At 35.7% G+C, this 19,897-nt stretch overlaps 1 protein-coding gene across 2 annotated transcripts in view; it reads right to left on the bottom strand.

Annotated features, from left to right (window-relative positions):
* The window catches only part of EPHA3 (EPH receptor A3), a 411,324-nt gene that overhangs the window by 282,665 nt on the left and 108,762 nt on the right, over nucleotides 1-19,897 (bottom strand). For both annotated transcript variants that reach the window (XM_005201183.5, NM_001206113.1), the window contains exon 3: nucleotides 6,246-6,906. In XM_005201183.5, coding sequence (XP_005201240.1) covers nucleotides 6,246-6,906 — 661 coding nt within the window. The remainder of the gene's footprint in view (nucleotides 1-6,245; nucleotides 6,907-19,897) is intronic.

The raw sequence follows: 19,897 nt of genomic DNA, 5'->3' as shown, positions 1-19,897 counted from the left end.
TGGATGGCATCACCGACTCAATGGACAAGAGTTTGAGTGAACTCCGGGAGTCTGTGATGAACAGGGAGGCCAGGCGTGCTGCAATTCATGGGGTCGCAAAGAGTCAGACACGACTGAGCGACTGAACTGAACTGAACCCTCCTGAAAGTTTTCTTTTTTGTATTTTCAGTTTATTTGGCTATGCAATTTCTGATTAAATCTTTATCTATTAACATTTCTTACAGTCTTCCCTTATTTCTTCCCTCTTACCAGTATGTGAAATAGAAAGGTTCATAATTTTCCACTCTTATGTTTCCTGTGTTCAATCTTCCCTAGCAAAAAAAGCCAGCAACATAAAGCATCTTATTACAGAAAATTCTGTTTTCCTCGCGCTCATCCCCTCCCATACAAATACACTGCCCTCAACACACAACTTATATTTAGGTGTAAACTATTGACTTAGCTCTGTTTAATAATTCACTTAAAAATATGTTTTTTTTTAGAGACAGAAACCAAAATATTTTAAAACACATACACACATTTTTGCACTATAAACCAAACTAGTTTGGCAATGATAATATTCATCTTTCTCTTTCTAGCATCCTTGGCAGGATTTGGCATATATATTTAATAATTGAATCCACGGTCAAAGTATAGCTTTACTACTTTTCTTCATTCCAGGAAACATGAATTTATATAAAAGTTTATATCAAGTACAAGACAAGTATAATGATATGGCTAAAATTGTGATCCTGCATAAAGATACCTTTGGTTTTACTTATAGTTCTGAAATCGAAGAGCTTTTTGTCTACAAAATATTTTTCCTATCAGAGATTGTCTCATTTTCATCATTTAGTTCAATGAACTTTATCCCAAATATCTAGCTAGAGGGGAATAGATAATTCAGAGTATTTCATTACTAACATCGGAAAAATGACCTACTAATGAAATTTAGATCCTTTATAAGACGTCTGTATAGAATAAGGTCAGAACACAAAAACTAATGGAACTTCTACACATTTGGGATCTTTGAGAAAATAACTTGATAAACAAATTATAAACTATTCCTTCTGGAATGCATAAGCTGGGTAAGATAGTTCCCTTTCTCCCTAACCAAAAGTTTCTAAGCACAATAATGATGGGTTCAAAACTCTCAATGCAGAGTCTTCTCACGATTAATAAATAATTTCCAAGATTAACTTTGAAATGCTCTAAGTTAATCTCTCCTTCTGCTTCCTTGTCAAGAAAGTTTGTACCTAGTAGAAGATTTATTGGTCTGTGTTGTATTAAAATTATTCATTTATTATCTCTTTCATATTAGATTGTAAGCTCTGAGAAGGGAGGTACACTGACTTATTTATCTACATTTTCTCACTGTCTGGTACATTATTATTTAGAACTTAGAGATTTTTAGAGATATTGAATTAAATTTGCTATACATTTTGGCATATCTAAGTTGCTTGACAACTCGTTTATCCAGATTTTGTTAGGTATCACCTGAGCTAATCTTAGTCTGCTCATGGTATTCCGTCTAGTAATTCTTCTTTCCTAAAAATCTAGAAACAGAGAGCTGTGATAAATAAGCTGAAATAGATGGACCTTATATTGACAGATTCTTGGTTACTTTGTGCCAGTTGCCTATGGTCCTACTCATCCTTTAATATACTCTAACTTCAGTAGAATACGTGTCCTTGTGGGGTTTCCGGGTCTCTGCCACAATTGGACTGAAAAATGGGAAAGTAGTGTGGGTTGACGTTTCAACTGCCACATTCAGAATCAGACTGCCTGGCTTCAGATCTCAAGTTCAACATTCCTAAAGGACCTAAGGCAAGATATTTAATCTTGCAAAACTTTTTTTTAATTTTTATTATTATTATTATTTTTTTTTTTTTCAAGGAAGCCCCAGTCGCCCATGGCTCCCGGGCCTCCGTCGCCGGCCTGCGGGCGGCCCAGGTGGCGGAGGGGACGCAAGTCGGCCGGAGCGGCGCCCGCGGTAACTTCCTCATTTAAAAAATGGAGCTAATAATAGGATGTACTCATAGGCTATTTTGAGAGATAAATAAGATAACTCATGGACATAACTTAGCAAATGAGCACAGTTTCTGGCATCCAATAAGGGCTTAATGCATATTTTAAAAAATTCTTTGCATTCTTACTATACCTCTTATAATTAAGTAGATTCTCTGGAAATATTTCTTGAAATAAAGTGACTGAGTCTTATTTTCCTCTGTTTTAGAAAACTGTAAACCTCTGTTTGCTGATCACTGTGTTATAAAATTACCTTGAGGTGTTTAAAATCTAGCCACATATGTATGTCAAGGTATTGTTCCATCCTTCTGTAAAATGAAACAAAACAAAACAAAAAAATAAGCTCATGAAATGTATTTAGTTATCTTTTCATCTATATCTATTCTAAGTAATACCATTCCTTTGTGTGCCTGAATTGAAGCCCTGCTGATAAACAATGATTTGTGAGTCATAGCAAACGATCCTGACTAGTTCCCAAGCTTAAAAACCAACCAGATTTTTAAAATTAAAAAAGGAGAGCACATGTATACCTGTGAAGGATTCATTTTGATGTTTGGCAAAACTAATACAATTACATAAAATTTAAAAATAAAATAAAATTAAAAAAAAAAAAAAAAAGGAAACCATAACAAACACCAGCACCACCACTGACAACAAAAGCAAAATTACAAGCCTCAAGCCATGCTGGCCTATTGTATTACAGGCTGTAAATTAAGTGGTTGTGTATTAGATATTTAAGACATAGTAGACCATGCATTTAAACTGACATATTAAAAAAAATTGCTAATACACAGTTGATTTAGATTCAACACTACATGTAAATCAGCATGAAGTAGAATACCTTGACACATCTTCTAATAATTGGAATATACAGTATTACTTTTACTATGAAATAGGAGGAAGCCAAATAGGGAAAGGAGTACATCAAGGTTGTATATTGTCACCCTGCTTATTTAACTTATATGCAGAATACATCATGAGAAATGCTGGGCTGGATAAAGCACAAGCTGGAATCAAGATTGCCGGGAGAAATATCAATAACCTCAGATACAGATGACACCACCCTTATGGCAGAAAGCAAAGTAAAACTAGAGAGCCTCTTTATGAAAGTGAAAGAGGAGAGTGAAAAAGTTGGCTTAAAACTCAATATTCAGAAAACTAAGATCATGGCATCTGGTCCCATCACTGCATGGCAAATAGATGGGGAAACAGTGGAAACAGTGGCTGACTTTATTTTGGGGGACTCCAAAATCACTGCAGATGGTGACTGCAGCCATGAAATTAAAAGACACTTGCTCCTTAGAAGAAAAGGTATGACCAACCTAGAGAGCATATTAAAAAGCAGAGACATTGCTTTGCCAACAAAGGTCCATCTAGTCAAAGCTATGTTTTTTCCAGTAGTCATGTATGGATGTGAGAGTTGGACTATAAAGAAAATTGAGCACTGAAGAATTGATGCTTTTGAACTGTGGTGTTGGAGAAGACTCTTGAGAGTCCCTTGGACAGCAAGGAGATCAAATCAGTCCATCCTAAAGGAAATCAGTCCTGAATATTCATTGGAAGGAATGATGGTGAAGCTGAAACTCCAATTCTTTGGCCATCCGATATGAAGAACTGACCCATTGGGGAAAGGGACGACAGAGTATGAGATGGTGGATGGCATCACCGACTCAATGGACATGAGTTTGAGTACTTCACCTACTCAGGAGTAGGTGAAGGACAGGGAGACCTGGCATGCTGCATTCGATGAGGGCACAAAGAGTCGGACACAACTGAGTGACTGAACTGGACTGAACTGAACTAAAATTCACCTGGCAACATAAGCAATTGGTTACCCTTAGCATTACCCTAAGAACAAGCTGCACCTTTAAGTTACGTTACTGAAAAGTCATTACACTTGTAAATTCCAATCATATCCCATTTTATCTTCTATCTATTATTCTACTATAATTAGTTCTTAATTCAGTATATTTTTCTTTGAATAATTTGCTATTGTGCATATGCATCTAACACTGCAATTAGTATTTTTAAATGTTGTAAAAGTCTGATAATATATCATCACTATGTCGAGGAGGTGCTAGTAATATCTTCAATATAATGAACTATAAGAATCAAGGAAATAAAACTTTGATAACAAATATTATCTCTAAGAGTAATTTTGCCATAGAATATCATTGAGTAACATAAGTTACTTTGAAGAAGTGGTTCAGTAAATTAAAATAAGTTTAAAAAACAGAAGCAATTCTGAGTCTACTGTGAATTTTCTGAATACAATTTAATGTCAGTTTCTTTTTAAAAATTCTTCTACTAAAGTTTGTCTCAAGGCAGCATGTAATATTGGTTAATTATGTGCATGTTTTATTTATTTATATTAACATTTTATGTGATCCTATTTATCTGGCTGACACATTTTTCTATTATATTTTTAAATAAGACACAAAGCATCATATAAAACTTATTTAAAATCTAAACAATTATTAGGTTCTTGCTCAGTGGAAAAAAATGTGTGAGATAGTTCGGCGCATACTGATGATATTGAGACAGAGACACATCTATTTCTTTCTTGGTGTGGATATCAGAGACTGTCAGTAGAAAACAAACTGGAGGAAACAATCAGTTTTTCAATTTTTCCTCATCTGTACTCAGTCGCTCAGTTGCGTCCAACTCTTTGTGACCCCACGGAACATAGCCCATGAGGCTCCTCTGTCCATAGGATTTTCTCAGCAAGTATACTGTAGTGGGTTGCCATTTGCTCCTTAGAGGCTCCCTGATTAAGCTTTTATTATTTTATTTAAAATAAATCCCACAAAGATAACACAAACAGTACCACAGTGATAAAATACAATTCAAAGTGGAATATAAAGGTTACTGAGACTTCTCCCTAAGCAAGTAGTAGCTAGTATGTTGTTTCCAGTTTAGAATTTTCAAAACCATATTTAGTAACAGTATTCTGATATCTCTTGCCAAGGATCTAAATAACATGGAGAAGTATCAGACTAAGGTGTATCATTTCCTGTCATTAAAAAAAAAAAACCTATAAACTATCTATGCTGCTGCTGCTGCTGCTAAGTCGCTTCCGTCATGTCCGACTCTGTGCGACCCCATAGACAGCAGCCTGTCTATGCTCCCCTGTCCTTGGGATTCTCCAGGCAAGAACACTGGAGTGGGTTGCCATTTCCTTCTCCAATACATGAAAGTGAAAAGTGAAAGTGAAGTCGTTCAGTCGTGTCCGACTCTAGCAACCCCAGGGACTACAGCCCACCAGGCTCCTCCGTCCATGGGATTTTCCGGGCAAAAGTACTGGAGTTGGGTGCCAAACTATCTATAGTTAAAAGCAAAATGCTATGTCCTGTTCAGATTCTGAGAAAGGTCAGTTTATATATAAAGTAGATTCATCTCTTTCACATGGACTTGAGACTTACTAAATGGCCACAAGTAGAATACAAACTCAGTTCTTTTGATTAAGTTAACAGCAACAAAAAGGTATTAAAACAGACTAGATTCCAAAGACTATATATTTAAATTCTCTCATGTACTGAAACATTTAAAATTTTAAAGATAATTTTTGTGTGTTCTTAAACACTAAACCTTGGCTAATGCTAAATAACAAACTTTGGGATTAAGTGGAATTTATCATCTAATATAATCTTTTGTGGAAAAGATGATCTTTTATTTGATTTTACTTACCATGATCAAAATTTTAAATAATTTAAATTATTCCTCTGTATACCAAAAACTGAAGCATCAACCCTGGATTTTTAAATAAAATATTTTTTATTAAAACACTAATGTTTTATAAGTAAATCCATATTTTATGCACAGATCACTGAAGAGACACTATTAATATATTTTATAGTAATGAATTATGTATTACTATGAGATTGATGAGCACAACCATAAATAGTCAGTGGAGAATCTAATTCTGTTAGAATCAGATTAGCTTAGTTCCAATGCTATTTCTTCCCTCTACATAAAAGAGACAGCGATTCCCGCCCCCCCTTCAATTGGTCTAGTAGTATGTAGGCTAGCACCACATAATCAAATATGCTAGTATTTGTACAAAAATTATGAATTAACACATCAAGTGGGATAAATTTCATCTATAAATAGTCTCTATTTAGTTTGAGTCACATTTTGCTGCTAAGTGAATTCGGGCTGGTTTCATTTATTTCAATTACTCTACCATAAACTCACAAGTAAGAAGTACCACTCTAGGGACAATAGAGAAGGACTCTTACCTTGACACATGAAACCTCTTTCTTCATAGCCAGCATTGCAGGAGCACTTGCCAATGGGTACAAGCCATTCACCTTCTGTACTGCAGTACATCCTAGGAGGATCTTCCTCCTTAGAATTGTTAACACAAGAACCTCTAACTTCCACCAGAGATTGGGAATCCATTGGTACTGTGTCTGGAAACATAGCCAGATTCTTCACTGTAAACGGGCACTTTTTGAAGTACACTCTCACAGACACTAAGGCAACACAAGCACCAACATCTTGAAAAGCCAAATAAAATCCCTTTTTGTTGACAGGACCTACTTCTCTAACCTCAGTGTTGAGTTTAAGAATACGGTCCCCCAGATCCATTTGCGTGAAACTTTCATCAGCTGCAATGGTGTCAATCTTTGTAAACTGATGTTCTCGGAATTTGACTCCATGATCATCATCAGACTCCATGTAGTACAGATTGAAAGTCTCCTTGCAAGTTCCCAAAACCAATGGAATGCTATTGCAGTCCCGGAGAGTGAACTTTAGCTCCACATAGATCTTCTGAGCTGAGTTCCTGGGGATCCAGTTTGTCCTCAGCCAATTATTTTGACTATGATCCATGACATTGCACACCTGGTAAGTCCGGATCGGTGTGTAATGTTCATCAACACCACTGATTTCTTCCCACTTGAAGAATGAAAGAAGAAGGAAAAAAGAAAGGCAGAATTAATGAATTAAGCATGATGAATAATTGTGACTACAAGATGAAGGTGTTAATGGTATCACAGGAAATACAAAACAAGCAGAAATTTCACTGTTGCTCATTAAAGATCAAGATGCGCAGCAATTCTGTAACATTCTTGTTTGCAGATTTTATTATTTACAAGGTTCTCTGAGTTCTTTGACACAAAATAATTCAAAATTTTGATGAACACATTTGAATTTTATTTGAGTTTGTGTAATATTCAGGAAGAAGTTGCTTAGAAATTGATTGGACCTAGACAAACATCCTAGGATAAAAATGTCAAATCAGTCATCTCTAATAACATGATAAAAATTATTTTGTTGTATATTTTAGGGGATTTTTTTTTTTGGTTTGCTCTTTTAAAAGAAAAAGAAAAATACCACTGCCTAGCATTTATCTTTATTAAACTTTCCCCAATTTGGGCCAGACTTTGGTAAAATCAGTATATCACAAAGAAAGTGAATCTAAATTATTTCATTACCAGGTATCTTTATGCATGACATTACTAACATACTTGGTCATTTCAAGAAATATATGATGGAGAACTTTGAATTTCTGAAGTAAAAACATGAACATGTCTCCTTCCCATCTCCCCAAAATCCAACAAATAGTTATACATGTAGAACCGAAGATTTAAGTATAGTGAACATTTCAATTCTTAATGTCTTTTATCCATGTTAAATTTTCCACATGCAAGAAATCGGCTACTTAAGTTGTTGTTATAGCAGTTTGGGCTATGATGGTAATAAAACTTTTTTTCATTGTTAATACACTCAAAAAGTTTCAAGACTTTTTAGAAAAGTTAAGCACTGCTTCTTTGATCCTTATACAGGTTTTGAGACACTTTCTGTTTCTAACTATTACGCCTGTGTCTACACTCTGTTTACACCATGCCCAGTTATCTTATTGCTGCTAGGAAAATACATCATTTTCCATGTCATATTAGAGTTCGAATCTTCTATGGCCTCCCCGTTACTCATGTAAGAACTTCAGACTCTTCAGTTTGGCATTTGTGCTTTTCCAAAAACTATTCCCAACTTACATTTATTTTTTTCTAAAAGTTTGAATTGAGATTAGAGAATTATAAGTTTCACTTATGCACCTGCTTTTCTTGTCTCTGTGAACTCTTTTTTATGTTTTCAAAAGAAATGTTGGATCTTCTTTCATTATGGTATAAAAAAAGAGCACTGGTCTTTGCTCATTTCTCTGTGATGCCTCCCCATAACCTTAACGTGCTTAAGACACTTTGTTTCGTATAACATTTATTAAATATCTTTTTCAGTGTTAGATTTAATTCATGATACATTATTAGATTAGTTTAACATTGTTTCATATACATTTGTTAGATTTTAGAGCTCTTTATATCCTTTATAACTTCACACAACTTCACTTTTTAGGAATAAAAGATGAATACAATGCATAAAAATTATGTTTTTTATAATATATTTAGTAAACTCAAGGAAATAATAAAGTTCATATTAGATAATATGTTTTAACTTTGTAAATAAATAAATGAAATCCTTGTGATGCCCATTATAAATGGGTTCCTAAAATCTTCTCCATTAAAAGAATTACTTATTTTCATAAGGAATAAGTTTTAAATAAATTTTAACTAAATCAATGGCATTTAAAATATTTTAATGTATTTTCTACTTATATTTATTAAATACACATAGGAATTCCAATCCACAACTTCTAGTTACAAAGTAAGATAAAAATGCTATTTTTTTAATTCACAATAACCAAAAGTAAAGAAATATGGCATTTATCTGGCCTTTGAACCTCATTAGCCAAAAAAATAATTATTTACATTAGAGTGTTTGAATTATCAAATCCAAGCTGCACCCTGCCCCACTACCAATGTGAGAAACACAGTTTTAAAACTCTTTAGTCTCCTTAGTTCTCCTACCAATCTAAGAACAAACCAAAAGCAAATAATTAAACAGCACCACTTATTTCAGTAACTTGGATCATTCAGGGTCTGGAATATATGAGAAGCATTCATTTTCTGGAGTCAAAATTGGCTTGTCTTTATTGTCATGCCTAACATCCAACAAAGGAACCCATTTTGTTATTTTAGAAAACCCTAGAATAATATACAAGAAAATACGCATAATGTATTTTTAATAATCACCAATTTATCATTTTCAAACAACCACTGTATAAATATATTATATGGAGAGCTTTTAAGAACAAAAGTATATATCAGAGTCTCATTTCTGAGGATTTTACACTGAGGTGCCTATAAAAATAAAGTCACATTCAAAACCAAAATTAATGTATAACTTTAATATCAGAAAATTTAAAACCTGTGAACTGAGTTGAAGCTCAAAAAAAAAATTGTAATCTTAAATAGTATTATTATGTTGCATCTTTTCTATTAATATTACATTGATTCTATGATGGCATTGTAAAGTATAGAGCTAACAAAAACTCTAGAGAATAAATGCTTTCTGTGGGCATTTTACAGAACGTTAGATGATAAGGCCTATTTAAAAATTAGCCAACTGACTTCAAAAATTTTAGGTCAGAATTTTCTTATCAGAATAGATAAGTTTGTAATTTGATGAATCAGTTGCAATTTTCTCCTGCTCTGGACAGCATTTTGTTAGACACCAAATAGAAATGACACAGAAATGACACCATGTAAAGATTTTCACAATTTGATGTAAAATATGATTTTAATTATGGAGATATCAATGTAGTCTAACATTTTCCTTTGAATGCTAATTTGGCAAGCTATCACAAGCCCTTGAATGCAGAGGTACAAATTGCAAGAAGATAATGCAAACAGCACCAGCATGCTCTGTGCATAAAAAGGTTGCAGAGAGCAATTATCACTTCATTAATTTGTAATGAAAACCAAATTGCCTGTAAGTGATGGTGACTTGCCATCTCAGACCACTTGCAAAAAAACAGCAGATCTCTGACTCTAGTGTCTGCTGAGGACTTGTTTAGTTGCTCAGTCCTGTCCTTTTGCGACCCCATAGATTGTATGTAGCCACCCAGACTCCTCTGTCCATGGGACTTCTCAAGTAAGAATACTGGAGTGGGTGGCCATTTCCTCCTCCAGGGGATTTTCTGGATCCAGGGATCAAACTCACGTCTGCTGCTTGGTAGGCAGATTCTTTATCACTGAGCCACCTAGGAAATTGCTGAGGACTAGAGAGTGGAAATAAAATTCCTAAAAAAGCAGTTTTGCAACAGCAGCAACAGAAATGATTAAAGTGCTGTTGTAATTCTTACATTTTATAAATTAAAAGGATACTCATATTTACCCAATCTTCATACTCCAAGAACTAATGTGTACATTCATAAATTATTAGAGATTATGTACTATCATAGTCATTGTGCTAAGGCCAATGTGAACAAAGAAAGTGGGTGATTTAGAATTAGTGACATATAAAATTGGGAGGTACAAAGCATTTATTGCTTCATTTTTCTAATCCTTAAGGAAGAATCTCTTCAAGGGATGTCCAGCAGTAACACTGTCCAGCAGAAAGGGACACAGAACTAGTAAGAACAGAACTAATAACACAGACACAGAACTAGTGACTAGTAAGAATGCAAATTCTTTCTAAAGCTTAAATTCTTCAAAATCAATAATTCCAGGAATAGCCTGGCTCCCATATTCTTACTATATAAGCTTTTATCATTAGACCACAGAGACCGGAATTGAATTTCTTTTTTTTTTTTTTTTCTTTTTCCAGATTATTACAACTATAAGAAAAACATTTGCCCAGACTTCTTTTCCCTAGAAGCATGATTCAGAATTCTATTCCCTGTAACATTAGCACAATGAGCCTCCTTATCAACAAAATACAGTGTAAGATGTGATTCAATTTATATTTTTTAGATAGCACAGCTTCTTGTTACTGAGTCAAATATATATTTTGAGGGAAAACATATTTTTAACAATTAATCAGCATTTAACCTAATAACTCTCATTTTAATGAGCCCCAATTATAGTAATAAAGGATTTATACTCATTGTTAACATTAATTACTCTCTTGGATACATTTTTTGCTACTTGCTAATAGAGAGTAGGAGGAAAGTGTTTACATTTTCTTTAAAAGAGGGAGAACATGGGATACAGCTAGTGCATAGACTAACTTAAATATTTAGAAAGTGAGAAACAACTTCGTGATTTACTTTATAAGGTTTAAATCACTTCTTAGAAATTTGCAGATGATATTAAAAAAGAAAATATACCAATATTCTTATGTTTGTAATACTACATTTATATTTCAATGGTGAATAAAAAGCACATAGTTCTGCACTTTAGAAAATGCTAATGTGACTAATGCTGCCCTTAATAACTGTGAAAGTGAAGTCATTCAGTCATGTCCGACTCTTTGTGGTCTTATGGACTGTAGCCTACCAGGCTCCTCCATCTATGGAGTTTTCCAGGCAAGAGTACTGGAGTGGGTTTCCATTTCCTTCTCCAGGGGTTCTTCCCGATTCAGGGATCGAACCTGGGTCTCCTGCATTGCAGGCTGATGCTTTACCCTCTAAGCCACCAGGGAAGTCCTCTTAATAACTTGTAAGTGATATTGAAGTTGATTCATGTCATTCTTTCTCCTCTCCTGTTTCTACTCTTACATGTTTTTCCTTTTGCACATATCATAGCTGTTTCAAAAGCAGTGTTCATTACTCTTTGCAACCCTATGGATTATACAGTCCATGGAATTCTCCAGGCCAGAATACTGGAGTGGGTAGCTGTTCCCTTCTCCAGGGGATCTTCCCAATGCGGGGATAGAACCCAGGTCTCCCACATTGCAGGTGGATTCTTTACCAACTGAGCTATCAGGGAAGCCCTCTTAATAACTGTAAGTGATATTGAAGTTGATTCGTGTCATTCTTTCTCCTCTCCTGTTTCTACTCTTACATGTTTTTCCCTTTGCACATATCATAGCTGTTTCAAAACGTAGTTTTCATCCTAGAAATATTTGAACATTTATCACACATCAGCATAAGCTTGGCAATGCATAACCACTTACAGGAAGATGTCACTGGCAAGTTTCAGACCCAGATGTATGTAACAAACTCACTATATTTCCATATATTATTAAATAGAATTTTCTTAGCCAATAGGCCTCAAAAGTATACACACACACACACACACACACACACATACTTGTAATAATATTATATTAAAAAGTAGAGTAAAATAAAAGAGTTGAGACAAATGAGAAACAGAATTTGGGGGTTTGGGGGGTTTTGTTGGTGATGATGATTTGGGGTCAAATCAGAGGAATACATTTATAACCAGAGGACTGAGGAGAGAGAAGATGGGGATTTGATATTGAAAATCCAGCATCAGCAACAAGATGCAGGCCAAAGTCTAAAGATAATGATAGCCAGAAGTTACATGCCTGAGATGGCATGTCCAGTAATCTTAACAATAATGACTTCTATCCATCCTCCCACCCACCTTTACCTCCTAAGTAATTAGCAGAAGTTTGATAATGATATTACAAATATCTTGTTGAAAATAGAGAGGACAATGTCTCAGTTTGGATACAGTATAGAGAAAAGAGATGGAAAACCAGGAAGGGAAAGAAAGACCAGAGATTATTATTATTATTGAGGAAAGCCATATTAAAAAGCAGAGATATTACTTTGCTGACAAAGGTCCATCCAGTCAAAGCTGTGGTTTTTCCAGTAGTCATGTATGGATGAGAGAGTTGGACCATAAAGAAAGCCGAGAGCAGAATAACTGATGCTTTTGGACTGTGGTGTTGGAGAAGACTCTTTAGAGTTCCTTGGACTGCAAGGAGATCCAACCAGTCTATCCTAAAGGAAATCAGTCCTAAATATTCATTGGAGGGACTGATGCTAAAGCTGAAACCCCAATACTTTGTCTGCCTGATGCAAAGAACTGACTGATTGGAGAAGACCCTGGTGCTGGAAAAGATTGAAGGCAGGAGTAGAAGGGAACAACAGAGGACAAGATGGTTGGATGGCATCACCAACTGGATGGGCATAAGTTTGAGCAAGCTCTGGGATTTGGTGATGGACAGGGAAGCCTGCAGTCCATGGGGTCACAAAGAGTCAGACATAACTGAGTGACTGAACTGACTTCAGAGGATAAGAGAAAGAGTTAGGACCAGGAAAATGTATCATCTCTGTTTGGGTATAGGGTAGGCCCTGGTACATTCTGTAGTTAGAACAAGATGCTGGCTATTCAAGGCAATGTCTTCTGAAAGTTTGAGCATGTGTGGGGGTCCTTTGGTCCCCATCAGCACCTACTTTGGATTCTCTGTCTTTACTCAGCATTTTACAGTCACAAATACTTTCATCTTCAGTCTCAGGATTTCTCAGTTCCTGATACCCTTAGACTGAGGCAAGAACAAGGGCAGCCTCAGCTTCACCATTCTAGGCCTTCGATTTTAGTAATTCTCCCCTAAGTTGGGGTTGGTTTAGTGGTACTTTACTGAGATCTCAGAGCTGTTGCCATATCTTTGCATCTGTGGAAAAACATCCCATAATTCTGACTAGTCTGTCTAATTTCCTTACATCAAAGGTTCTTATTTTTGGCTAAGCATTAACAGGAGACCTTTTAAAAAATACTACTTCACAGATGTCTATCCAAAATATTTCATTTTACATTACCTAGGAGATTTGGATGTGAGTAGGTGACTCCCTAAGGTTGGGAACCAATGTTCTATGTCCTCTGGGCAACTTTTGCCCTCAACTTCACCTGACAGCATATTCCACTATCAGTTTCCAAGACTTCCTTATTTTATACATTGGAGGATAATTGCTTTACAGTGTTATGTTGGTTTCTGCAGTTCAATTCAGTTCAGTCGCGCAGTCGTGTCCGATCCTGCGACCCCATGGACTGCACCACGCTAGGGCTCCCTGTCCTTCACCAACTCCCAGAGTTTACTCAAACCCATGTCCACTGAGTCGGTGATGCCATCCAATCATCTCATCCTCTGTCATCCCCTTCTTCTCCTGCCTTCAGTCTTTCCCAGCATCAGGGTCTTTTCAAATGAGTCAGTTCTTCACATCTGGTGGCCAAAGAATTGTAGTTTCAGCTTCAGTGTCAGTCCTTGCAATGAATATTTAGGACTAATTTCCTTTAGGATGGACTGGTTGAATCTCTTTGCAGTCCAAGGGACTCTCAAGAGTCTTCTCCAACACCACAGTTCAAAAGCATCAATTCTTCGGCGCTCAGCTTTCTTTATAGTACACCTCTCACATCCATACATGACTACTGGAAAAACCATAGCTTTGACTAGACGGACCTCAGTACATCAATGTGAAACAGTCACAATTATATATCCCCTTCCTCTTGAGCCTCCCTTCTCCCCCCATCCCACCCCTCTAGGTTGTCACAAAGTGCCAGTCTGGGCGCCCTGTGTTATACAGTAGTCTCCCACTAGCCATCTATTTTACACATGGTAGCGTATATATTTCAATACTACTTTCTCAATTTTCTCTATCCTCTCCTTCCCAAGACTTCTGAATCTCCTCAGAAACCGTTGCTACGTCTAATGTTTCCAGAGAGTCCTGCCTTTGTTTCTATCGAAGGCCCTATTTCTCAGCCCTCATCCTATATGTTGTTGATGCCCGATTTTCCGAGGCCCAGATATGCCTTCAGAGAAGGCAATGGCACCCCACTCCAGTACTCTTGCTTGGAAAATCCCATGGACAGAGGAGCCTGTTAGGCTGCAGTCCATGGGGTTGCTAAGAGTCGGACACGACTGAGAGACTTCACTTTCACTTTTCACTTTCATGCGTTGGAGAAAGAAATGGCAACCCACTCCAGTGTTCTTGCCTGGAGAATCCCAGGGATGGAGGAGCCTGGTGGGCTGCCGTCTATGGGGTCTCACAGAGTCGGACACGACTGAAGCATCTTAGCAGCAGCAGCAGCAGCAGATGTGCCTTATGTAGAACCTGAATAATCTCATCTTCTACCTCCCACAAAGATTTGTAAGATATTATTATAATAAACAACACAAGTCTAATCATATTGCTCTTCTATTTCACATCTAGTGGTAAATGCAAAACGTGTGCATTACAGAAAAATGTAAACTGTGTGTGGGAGGGCTACCTTCAGTCACATATCTCTCTTGGTGGAATGCAAGACAACTGATTTTAGAAATGCTACAGTTTTTAGAGTTCACTATAATTTGGTAATCTCCTACTGTGATTTCTGAAATGATTTGTGATTTCTTAAGATACCTCTATAATAGTGGTCTAATTTGATTCCACATGAATTTATTGAATGTTTCTATATGCAAAGCCAAGATTAGAAGCAGTAGATAGTAAAATGATAAGTAAAATGTGATTTTTGCTATCCAGAAATTGATGCTGGAAGGAAGGGCATGAGCATCACACAAGGCAGATGATGGTACGTGGTCCATTTGAGGTGTTGCAAGGAGCTGTGGGGAAAGAAAGGATTACTGGTGGAAGAGGGTTCTGGAAAATCACTAAAGAAGAAATGGAAAGGTAGGATGACTAGAATCTCTACAGGTGGAAATAGGAGGGTTCACGAAAAGAAAGAGTGTGAGCAAACAGGAAGACCCGTGAGGACAGAACCTGCGTAAGGAGTGGGGTTCCAGTATGACTGGAATTTAGGGCACTGAGCAGCCAGGATGCGGACAGTTACTTAAAAAGAAAGGACTGGGCAAATTTGGGAATGTCAGCTGATATATCTTTACTTCATTTGCTACCATGAAAAACTCCTGAAAAGAGGCACAAGGTTTGCTCCAGACTGGGAGTTGGTTCTCCAAAGAGAAGGAGAAAGAGGGGTTTCAGAAAGACCTCTGCAAGTTCCAGAAGAGAATTCTGAAGATGACCTCTGCTGAATGTATGAACATTGAACATTTCCCAAAAGATTATAAAGACATATATTTTTCTTATGAATTTATATAGGATACAGCTACACGTGCAGAAAGGAACACAGCTCATTATACTATAATTTTGTGACTACTAAAAGGTTTCAGAAAGATTTCCGTTTGTACAGAAATACTGCAAACAACAACAGAAAAAAAATTAAAGGTACATGTATGTAAATAAATGTTTCTTTCATTTTTCTTTTGTGAAATAGTGTTCTCATTAGATCCCACACATCTGATTTCAAGAACACCTAATCAATATTTATTGAATAACTACTACCAAGCTCTATATTGATACTATGGTAATGAAGAAGATAGGAAAGGTATCTGTCCTTAAGGAACATACCGTACTTATGTTAAATCCATTGTTATATCCATTTTTATTTTGTATCCATTTGTATGTTATATGCATTTTCATTTATTTCTTTGCTCATTATTCTTTCTCGCCTTCATGGTCTCTGGTTTGACTTATTTTTCCCTCCCAAACATTTAAGTGAAAGTGAAAGTTGCTCAGTTGTGTCTGACTCTTTGTGACCCCATGGACTATACAGCCCATGGAATTCTCCAGGCCAGAATACTGGAGTGGGTAGCCTTTCTCTTCTCCAGGGCATCTTCCCAACTCAGGGAAAGAACCCAGGTCTCCTGCATTGCAGCTGGTTTCTTTACCAGCTGAGCCACAAGGGAAGCCCCCCAAGCATTTCACTCTGTGCCTAAAACTAAATACCTCATACAGATTTACTAAAATTAGATATCACGTGATGCACTAAATGTTAAACTCATGTAACTAACAAAGCATAGAAGTATGCTTTGGGGCGCAGAAGGCATTGATTTTTAAAAATAAATACTCTGGTTAACTATGTGTCAAAGAGTGACCTTAACCAATTAAATATAAGACACATACCATATTTATAAGCGTTTTGTAAAAATAAAAATAAAAAAAAGAATCAGGAAATGAATTTCTACAAAATGTGTGTTAGTAGATTTATGATAAAGATTTTGAAATGTATGATGAAAATTTTTTGAAAGATGGAAAACAATCTTAAAGTTTGAGAGATGGTGGGTGGCAATGAAAAAACCTTTCCAAAATAATGCAAAATGCTTAAAGATCTATCAAAAAGTGAATTTCTAGCCAGAAGAATAAGCTTGCAAAAGATATAATACATTAAAATATAAAATATACCATGGGAAGGTCATATCTACATTCTTCATTGTCAAAAGTTTTCAATTAAACCTGCTATTTGAATTTACTTTTCCTGTGAGGGGAAAAATATCAATGTAATGAAAGACAGGAAAAGTAAAATTTTAACTGTAGAGGTTTGATGTTAATGGTGAAATATTTCTATTTATAATGTAAAAGAAACATAATTGTAAAATGTTATTTTTAGAAGTATAACCATGAAAAAATTTACCATTAATACGAAAATTACTTTCATAAAGAGAAAGGCAAAATAGTTTAAAAATCATCAATTAACTATTTATCTATTCCATAAAGTTGGGGGAAATTGTTTATATTTATCAGAAATTTTTCACTCTTTCTGTTGCTATATAGTCAAATAACTACACTTTTCATAGGTTAAATTTGCCCTTTAATGTCAGGGAGTAAAACAATGAGACTATCATGTTTCCAATTCTTGGAAACATATTTAATATGAAATTGCCCAATAAAAAGGTAATTTTAGAATTCAGTATAACTGCTTGAAAATGTGGGGTAAAATTCCGCGCACATTGGCTTAACTTGTCTAGACTGAAAACTGAGTTAAAATGGACATTTACAGAATTATTACAAATGGCCAACTACTTAGAAATTAATGCAGAGCAGTGACAGCAGTACATTTCATACCAGTTGTGAGATTCATGTAATTTCCCGCTATGATAATGGGTCACAGACACGGTAATTCATAGCAATTTATGATGTACCTGTGGAGCACTCCCAGTGACGGAAATGAAATTAACTCGTGTCACTGGGCAACATATGCTAAGTTTTACACATTTTCAGATAACTCAGTTTATTTTTTAACACAATATGTGTGATTGTGTTTTTTTTGAAATGTAAGCAGTTTTTTGAAATGTAAGCTGCTTTATAGCAACAATTTTAAAGCTGCAAAGACGTCTTTGGCTGTTGGGTGGCAATCCTGTTTCATAGGAACATTTTTAATCATTTATCCGTTTAGTATCTTAGGAAGGCCAGCTATGTTAGTGTCTAAGCTCTAGATACAGGCAGACCTTAGGTTTGAAGCCTACCTTTGCTAGTTAATAGGAGGTTTAAGAGCCTATGATTAAATTCACACAACTCTAAAATATGAAACATCATAGTAAACTCTTTCTAGATATGTGAACAAAAGTAGACTATCCATTTTAAAACAATTGTAACAGTGCATGGCACTTGGGGAGCAGTAAACAAATATTATTATTCTGCTAAAGTTAACAAAAAATGTCATTGGGATATATGGATTTTTTTCTTATAAAATAATAGAAGTGTATTTTAAATTCAAGCTTTATCTATTTTCTATTCTTATTTCACTAGTCTAGAGATTTTTCAAATTTATTTAAGGTCACCACAGTTTCTGACAAGTGTAATTTGTTTTACTCTTTCGAAATTCAATAAATATAATTAATGACAAAAGTCAACTGACTATATTGCAAATGAGCCTGCTGTCTATTATCTATGATAAATATGCTATTCCATGTGGAGTAAAGTTTTGCCAATATTATTCCACACTTTCCCAGGTGCTATAGTTCTGTAACATTTTTAGACAATTGACTTCAATTCCTTTCACTATTTTTTTAAATGAACAGTATATGATCTATCTGTATATTAATAGACATGTTTTAATAAAACAAAAATATTTATTATTATCATATTATGCTTTTAGTTCATACTGGTCACTGTGTTAAGTCTGTTATGTCATGTCTAAATTGAGATGATAATAGTACCTTTCTTACAGTATTGCTTAGTTTCTTGACAGATTATATTGATAGTTAATAAGTGCTTACATAGTTGTCACCTACTAAGTAAAACAAATATGTATTAAGCACATACATGCTATAAACTTGTTTTCTAGTACTACCATTATGATAATGGTGCAGAAGTCATGGTTTCCTGACCTTGATAAATCTTAATCATAAGAATGGAAATATGTTTGTGTAAGCTTAATGTTAGACAGTCATTCATTTATTCAATAGAAATCCACCGAGAGCCAGACACTCTTCTATTTCCTGGGGACCACCTTCTCCATGGGAAGAATAACAGTAAAGTCATCAGTGTTTTAATGGAGCTTAGGCGCTCCTTGAAAGAAAACAAAGAGTAAATAATCACACAGACACAGGAAAGGTAAGCTGACAATAGTTATTATAAAGAAAAACAAAGACAGAATGGAAGACTATAGGCGGCTTGACGAAATGACATTTCAATCAGGTAACCAGAGGTAAGTTCTCACTTTTGTAGCCACTTGTTTGAAGTGAGTAACCAGGCATAGAGATACACGTAGATACAACATCACAGACTGAGAGAACAGAAAGAATACGAACTGTGAGACTGAGGGTGGTGGTATAATTAAAGCGTGGCAAGGAGGCCACTGTGGCTGAAACAGAGTGATCCAGGAATGAAGTGGTGAAACCTTAGACCTGAGAGGAAGTTGACTACAAAATCAAGTAGGTCCATGTTGGCCATGTGAGAGACTTTGGATTTTATTGTCAGACAAGAAGGAACTCAGTGTATGGTTTGGACAGAGAAGTGACATGATTTGACATATATAGGGCTACTGGGTGAAAAATACATTGTAAAGATCAAAGACCTATGATGTGAGATCATCGGGAGGTTATTACAGTGGCAGAGGGTAAGACATTATCGGTAAAAAGGGGAGAACAGATTCTGGAACTCTTTTGGTGGTAGATCCAAAGGGCTTGATGATAGATGGAGTGCAGGACTTTGGAGAAGGGTGGAGACCGCAACACACGCACACACTCAAAGAATGGCAACAGCTGATGTGATACCAGAGAAAGAGAACAGAAGCAGGAGCTGGAATATAGGTGAGAAACTGAAATGCAAGTGGAATTTTGACTAGTGAGAAAGGGTGATGATGGT

The sequence above is a fragment of the Bos taurus genome, chromosome 1, assembly GCF_002263795.3.
Source record: "Bos taurus isolate L1 Dominette 01449 registration number 42190680 breed Hereford chromosome 1, ARS-UCD2.0, whole genome shotgun sequence".
NCBI classification, from domain to species: Eukaryota; Metazoa; Chordata; class Mammalia; order Artiodactyla; family Bovidae; genus Bos; species Bos taurus.
The sequence above is the reverse complement of the archived record's forward strand: the minus strand, read 5'-3'. Positions and strand labels throughout refer to the sequence as shown.